This window comes from Octodon degus, unplaced genomic scaffold, assembly GCF_000260255.1.
Source record: "Octodon degus isolate 3935 unplaced genomic scaffold, OctDeg1.0 scaffold00037, whole genome shotgun sequence".
Classification (NCBI taxonomy): domain Eukaryota; kingdom Metazoa; phylum Chordata; class Mammalia; order Rodentia; family Octodontidae; genus Octodon; species Octodon degus.
In genome coordinates, this window is record NW_004524613.1 from 2,422,738 (window position 1) to 2,430,168 (window position 7,431).

The 7,431-nt window shown below is 57.6% G+C and overlaps 1 protein-coding gene across 1 annotated transcript; it reads right to left on the bottom strand.

Annotated features, from left to right (window-relative positions):
- Positions 1-4,432: 4,432 nt before the first annotated feature.
- Positions 4,433-5,693, bottom strand: Foxs1 (forkhead box S1). Its single transcript, XM_004630790.2, has one exon. It carries the CDS (start codon positions 5,657-5,659, stop codon positions 4,667-4,669), a length of 993 nt encoding a protein of 330 aa, XP_004630847.1. The 5' UTR covers positions 5,660-5,693; the 3' UTR covers positions 4,433-4,666.
- Between the last annotated feature and the right edge of the window lie 1,738 nt (positions 5,694-7,431).

The following is a 7,431-nucleotide window of genomic DNA, read 5'->3' on the forward strand; positions in this document are numbered from 1 at the left end:
GCAGTGATAAAATGAGAACATGTGGGTTGGGTTAGACACAATGTGGGGGTCATGAAGCGGTCCCAAGGGCATGCGAACAGTGGCTCCAGGATGTGAAGGGGAAGGCTGCTGGGGACAGTGGCAGAAGGGACTGCTATTGCCGGGCCTATGTGGACCAGGGAGGGGCCCTTTCTCAAGGATCTGGCCCAGTGCTGGGTGAGACAGGAGTGCCCGGGGGGCTCCTTGAGATTTAATCCATGGTGAGTGGTTGACTGGGTGAGTGCAACTCACACACCTTCCTGGGGTCCTACTGTGTGCGGGTCATCAGGCCGGAGAGGTTGGCCCTGAGTGTGTACACCAGTGTCATCTGCTGTAAAAGGAAAGATGCAGGCGGGGGCATCATGGGGGCATCTAGCCAGATCGGGTGTGCAGCAGTGGCTTCTCTGAGGGGGTGGTGCTGAGCTCCAGGTGCTGAGCCCACGGGAAGGAGCATTCCAGGCAGGGGAGGAGTCAGGGCAGAGGCCCCAGCATGCAAAGGGGCCTCCTGCAGCTGCTGTCTTCAGAGGACAAGAGCCCCAGCCTCTCTCTCTCCTCTCAGACCAAGTGAGGAGGCAGCCTGGCTTTTCCTGCTGACCGTGTGACCACATGGGTCCCTGGCCTGCGTTTAGCCGTGGAACCACTTCCTCCTGTTCCACCGCTGCCTCCCTGAGTCACCATCCTGTTCCCAGCCTAGAGGGAACCAGGGTGTTCTGGACCTTCAGGATGTAGTTTTTGCCATGTGTGGAAGAAGGGGCAGAAAGGACTGAGCAGAGGGCATGTGACCTTCCAGGGAGACTGTTTTTATTCCAGTTTGGTTCTTGTTGACCAACTTGTACACATAGTGTGCAGCACAGGATTTCAAACCTACCAGTCCTGGTAGAATCATTATCACTATTTTACAGATGAGGAAACAGGCTCAGAGAGGTGAGCATACTGGCTCAAGGTCACACAGCAAGGAGGCAGAGAAGCCAGAAACTGAGTCTCTTACTTTCTCTGTATATTAGTCCTTCCTCCCCCTGCCTCTGCAGCAGAGACACCACCTTGGCAAGGGATAAGTTGGGTTGAGGCTGACATGCCTACGACCCAAATACCTATTTATTCCACTTAAGAGGCACTGACACTGTACTTTTCCCTGTTCCACTCTGCAAATATTAACTCATGTAATCCTCCCAACTCCATGGAAATAGGCCTGTGAGTGTTCCTGTTTACAGGTGAGGAAAACAGGGAAGGGAAGCAGCTTCCCCAAAGTCACACAGCTAGGAAGTAGTGGCTGGGATGTGACTCAGGCAGCAGGTGGTGGGAGGGTGGGAGTCTAATCTGTACAGGGAAGTGGTGAGGATAGGGATGTTTGGGCTGTGGCCCAGGTGCCTGGGCTCATGCACTCCCAGGGGCCCATGGTACCTACCTTCTGGAGGGAGAGGGTCTCCCCTGCACCACACCATAGAGGTAGAGGCAGCTGGGATGGGCAGTAGGTCAGGGCCGTAGAACGCCGTCCACCAGGGAAGGAGGCAGTGGGGGTGGGAGCCGCCAGAGATAAGACAGTGCAGGAGTCTGAGGCAGGCCAGGCCCATGGGTGCAGTGGCCTTCTGGGGGTAGGGGGCGCTCCCTGAGCTGGGGCAAGCAGGCCATAGGCCAAGGGGTGAGCTTCCCCCAGCCCCTCAGAGCTGCCTCCCTTGGGGCACAGTCCTCCCTTTCCTGGAGCCCTGTAAAGGGCTACTCAGAAATTGGGTGGCAGATGCCCTATCAACTCTGAAAGTCCAGGAATCTGAGCTGATGTGACTCAGAACTCTGGAATATTCTTAAATACCACTGATTCTACCATTTTAGGCTTTGTGTTAGCCCCATTCTGCAGGGGGACTCAGTGTCCCTTCTACGTTTTTTATGGTGCTGGAGGTGGACTCAGAGCCTTTCACATGCCGGGTGATCCCTCCACACTGAGCCAGCGCCCCAGCCTCCTGCTGCCCTTGTTTTTGTCTAATCTGCTGCTGCTGCTGCCAAGCTTCAGGTCCCCACCTATGAGTAGGGCCCTGTAGTCAGATTCAGATGTGATGGTCCCTGTTCCCCTGAGAGTTCTTTGGTGAAGACAGCAGAGGTGGTCAGTGGATGGGTTGAGAAGACAGCTCTGCTTCTGCCTTGCTGTGTGACCCTGGGCATGTCATTTACCTCTTGTGGCCTCAGGCTCCGCATCTATGCCAAGATGCTCTTAATCTGGCCCATCCAGATTAGGAGCATGCATTGTACCTGTGCTTGCCCAGGTGGGGGGTGGTCGGATGGGAGCCAGAGGTGTCAGTTGGTCATGGAAAGAATGTGAGGGCAGGAGGCCCAGTGGGTGGGGTCTCCCAGCTGGGCAGTACAGAGGGCACCATGAGCTCATGGCGTCTAGGCCTTCTAGCCAGCACCTCCTCGGATGGGACCTCCTCCAGGCTGTCCTTTAGGTCAGGCCCTCCCTGGGGACTCAGACCCAAAGGCAGGCTGCCCCCCACCCTACCCAGCAAAGGGAACAAAACCCAGGCCCAGAGAGGCTGGCGCTGGTCCAGGCTCACACTGCAAGGCCAAGGCGGGCGCTGGGCCCAGGGTCGGGCTTGGGAATTGGGGCTGAGAGGCTCATCTTCATTTCTTGACAGATGAGAAGTCCTTAAGGGGGGAGGGGTGCAGGGGAAAGGGCTCATACCCAGAGCAAGGTGGGCACCCTTGGTGTGGCCAACCCCATCTCTGTTCATGTTCCCCTAAGGCAGGGTAAACAGGGTGTCAGCCTAGCCCAGAGATTAATCCTCCTGGAGGATGGGCAGGATGCTTTGCCAGGTCTTCCCCAGCTCAGGACATAGGCTGGGAAGGCACTGGGGTCACCAGGGTACCATGGGAAGACAACACAGGGAACAGTGCCAGGCAGGCAGAGGTGGCCTTCCCTGACCCAGCTGAGGGAGAGCCCCTGCCCTCTGACTCTGCTCCTCTGCATGCCTGTCTTTCCGTGCTCAGTGCACTCCCATCCCCCCATGCACTACCCCATAGGGCATATGCGCAGTGCAACCCACCCCCCTTGTACACAGCTTCTCCCTTTCCTGGGGCCACAAAGCTACCTGTGGGAGGCAGGGCAGACCCTCACCCTCACTGGGAGACAGCTTGGGGTGGCGGGGGTGGGGGAGGGCAGCAGACATAAGCGGCTTGCTACAGCTGGCTAGGCTTCTTCCCAGCCCCTTCCGGCTGCAGGGAGCCCCCACGCAGTAGGTCCTGCTCCACCTCAGCTCTGGAGTCTGTGGGAACCAGACAGTTAGGGCTGTCCAGCCGGGCTCGCTTCCTCCTAGGCCCCGGGGGACCTGAGAGGGGAGGAGGGAGCCACAGAGGCTGAAGTCAGCATGGCTGGCTGCCCAAGGAAGGCCTCTGGGAGGACTGGCTCGCCTGCCCAGTGCAGGGGTCTCCAGCTCTGCGGGTGTCACCTCATGTGACATTAAGACCCTCAGGCCCTATACCAAAGATAAAACTAGGGGTGTCCCAGCATCCATTTGCCTCTCTCCTATCCATGACCCAGAGGGGAGGACTCAGGCTCCAGGAGGAACTGAACTGCCTCTACTCCTTCAGTACTGGTGGCTGTGGGACATCGAGGTTTCAGTTCCTCTGATGAGTGCCTCAAATACCCTATTCTCCGGTCTCCACTCCAGGGAATAGCTAGAGAAAGTTCAAACTTAGGGCATGATAACTTCTAATGAGGACTCAGGACAGGTCTGCCCCTGCCCTGCCCCAAGAAAATGCTTTTATCATGTCACCAAGACACCTCTGCTGGTGACAATCCAGGTGAGGACCCCATTAGTGCAGGCAGTCCAGATGGGAGTGGCACTGCCCTTGAGCCTTGGGGTCCCTGTCCATGCACGGGGGAAGGTGGGGCCTTCTGGCCCTGATGTTCCAGGGCTGCAAGAGAGCCTTCCGTCCTCTGGAGTACCACCAGCCCCGCCCTGCTCATTCTCCACCCTGCATCTCCCTCAAGCCACAGGGCAAAGACACACACTCCTGAGTGCCACTCCTCTTGGTTGCCCCTTTGCCAGCCAGCGTTGGGGGCAGGCTGGTGAGCCCAAATTCCGAGCCTCAGTTGCCACCACTGTAACCCAGGCTGGCATTCCCATCACCCAGGGAGGAGGCAGGTGCCATTGTAGTTTGGGCTGGACAACCCAAGTCCCTCGGGTGGCCCAGCCTCCTCCACTCTCGGTAATATCCATCCGCTGCCTGGCCCCATTCTCTGCCTTCCCTTCCTCTGCTTTCCTGGGAAACTCCCAGAGAAAGTCCACAAAGACATGTGGGACATTTCCTTTATGGGTCCCCACCTCTGTCACAAAACTCCACAACCACAGCCACCACACAGGGAGCCCAGCATCTTGACCCTCAGCCCCCCACCATCCAGCAAGCTGATCTTTACAATCACAATGACTTTTATTGGCCGGAGAGCCACAGCATCAAGTGTAAGCAACTCCACCTTCCCTCACCCCCAAGTCTGGTGGTCCCAATGGCGTGGCTGAGTGTTGGCTGCTGCAGTTCTGGCTTCCCATCCTAACTGACCTTGTTCTGCCAGGGCTGGGTCCCTTAAGAGCTCTCCAGGTCCTAGAGCCAGGCTCAGCCTGGAGGGTGTCCTTGACAGGGGCCCTGTGGAGGTGAGGCCAGGTTACTCAAAGAAGAACACTCCTGGTGTCCGGTATAGGCAGGGGGGCAGCCCCAGTGGGTAGCCAGAGCCTCCTTGGACAGGGAAGCTCCCTGCAACCCAGGGTTCCTTGGGTTCAGCTGCCAGGGGCAGTGGGGCCCGGAGGGAGGAAGGAGGGGTGGGTGGTGCAGGGGATGGGGCTGCTGAGGCCAAGATATGCTCCAGACCTGCATCAGCCCCCATGCAGAAATTCAGTGCCTGTAGCCGACACTGATAGTTGCTGCCAACGCCCGCCTCCGGGGTTGCTGGTGTAGGGGCCTTGCTAAAACCCTCTGCCTCAGAGAAACCAGTAGAAAAGCCAAATGCCGAGCAAGGGGAAGACGAAGTGGTCATGGAGAGATTCCCAGGGTCTGCAGGCTTAGGCGTGAGCATCTCTTTGGGCTCCACAGGTGGCCGGGGCCTGCTGTCAGCAGTTGCTGGGTACATGCTGGCTGGTATGGCCCCCATCAAACCCCCAAAGCTTAGGCCCTTGGGGTTGGGCAGCTCTGGCAAGAATGGGCACTGCCTGCCAGTCGTAGTATCAGGGACTCCTGGGTCCTGGCTGGTGGCTCTGAGGGGTCCACGGGGCGCCTTGGCAGAGCTCTTGGTGCCTTCAGTGCCTGCCCGCCGGGTGAAGCGGCGTCGGCGTCGGAGGAAGCTGCCGTGCTGGAACATGTCGTGGCAGTCAGGGTCCAGGGTCCAGTAGCTGCCCTTGCCTGGCTTGCGGTCGTCACGGGGTACCTTGACAAAGCACTCGTTGAGAGACAGATTGTGACGAATGCTGTTTTGCCAGCCAGGCCTGTTGTGGCGGTAGAAGGCAAAGCGGCCCATGATGTAGCGGTAGATGCCGCTGAGTGTGGCCCTCTGCCCTGGCGAGCTCTGGATGGCCATGGCGATCAGGGCTATGTAGCTGTATGGGGGCTTGGTGGGTTCTGTTGCAGGGACCAACGACCCTGGTGGTGGCGGTGGCTGCTGCATGCTGCCCAGGCTGGCGGCTGCTGGAACTACAGAGGCCAGGCACAGGCGTCTAGGACTGGTGTCCGGTACAGCCTGCCTGGGCTGGTTAAAAGGCCCACTGGCCCAGCCTCCCAGCCTGGAAAGGCAAAAAGGGGTGGGCCCACCAGCCTGCCCTTCCTCCAGCCCTCACCACCCCCTAAAAGGCCCAAGAGGGCTGAGAAGCTGGAAGCAGCTGTGGCTGGGGTGGGAGGGAAGGGAGAGAGACCCTCAGCCCAGGGGGGCTGGGCTGCAGGGGTGGAGAGGGACAGGATGCGAAGTGGAGCGAGACCGGGACACAGAAAGAGGGAGGAATGTAAGGAAACAGAGAGGCAGAGCCATGAAAAGAAAGATGAAGATCAGAGAGAGACCAACAAAATGGACAGAGACAGCCAGAGACACAGACACGCAGAGACACGTAGCTTTGGGAGAGTGGAAGTCACTGGAGGCAGAAAGAAGGAGCGGCAGAGACACAGGTGCAGATGCAGGTGCGGGCTGGGGCCTGGTGAGAGGCCAGAGGTGGGTGGATTCTGAGCAGAGTGCCCACAGCATGAGGGAAGCCTCTGGGCTCCCCTAGTCTTTCTTCTATTCCCTTTTCCTCTGCTCTTCTATCCCCTCACGCCCACCCCACCCCTTCAAGTGCAGAGCCCTGGCCTGGGGCACAGCCATCCCTGTCCCCTTGGCAGCAGGCTTGGGGTGGCCTTTGGGGTGGGGGGAACACTGTGCTGAGCTGAGCCCTGGCGCCCTCTGGTGACTGGCATGGGGAGGCAGTGATCTGGGCAGCGAGTTTTCCCTCCTAAGGGATTTGCAAGACCCTGGCCAAGTCTCTGACATGGTGTCCGGGCCGCAGTGAGGAGGCAGGGAGTTCCCCTGTGCAGAAGCCGCAGCCCATGTCTGTGGATTGTCACTCTGAGTGGAGGCTCCTCCACTCAGCATTTGCCACAAACTGTCTCTCAATGAGTGCTTTGTCAAGGTGCCCTGTGACGACCGCAAGCCAGGCAAGGGCAGCTCCTGGGCCCTGGACCCTGACTGCCACAACATGTTCCAGCACAGCAGCTTCCTCCCACACCAATGCCGCTTCACCCAGCGGGCAGCCTGGTTGAAGAGGCCTCAAACCAGGCAGCCTCCAACCAGCAGCCAGCCCTTTTGACAGATGCGTAGGTCTTCCCTGCCAGGCTAATGGTCACCTACTCTGTGTTGGGCCAGCAGAGAAACCCTGTTACAGAGGTCTACACAGCTTCTTGAATAGATGAGGGGGCTAAAGTGCAGAGAAGTTAAGTGATTTGCCTGAGGTCACACAGCTAGCAAATGATAAAGCTCAGATTTGAATCTAGGACTCTGTAACTCCTTAGCACCATCCCTTCTGTGAGCATCAGGAATAAGGGACAGTCACAGGGACCTCAACTAGAAAACAAGTTGTGAGCCCCAAGACAGTAAGGACTATGCTATTTTGCTGTATCCCAAGTCATGGACATGGAAGCAGCAGGCGTAACACAAATGTGTGTTCAATGACTAAAAAAGTGATTGATTCACTTCTGTCCTTTATGGATTTCCTCTTGGTTGATCCTGGCTGATCCTGTAGCTCGTGGCAGAGTGTACGCTTAGCATGCTCAAGGCCCATGGGTTGATCCCCAGCACACACATAAAAAGTGGCTTATTAATTTTTTTTTGTAAAAGGGAAAGGGGCTTCATTATCTTGGAGGACATGGAGAGAATTTGGGGAGATAAGGAATTCTCTCTAATATGTTTTTTTTTTT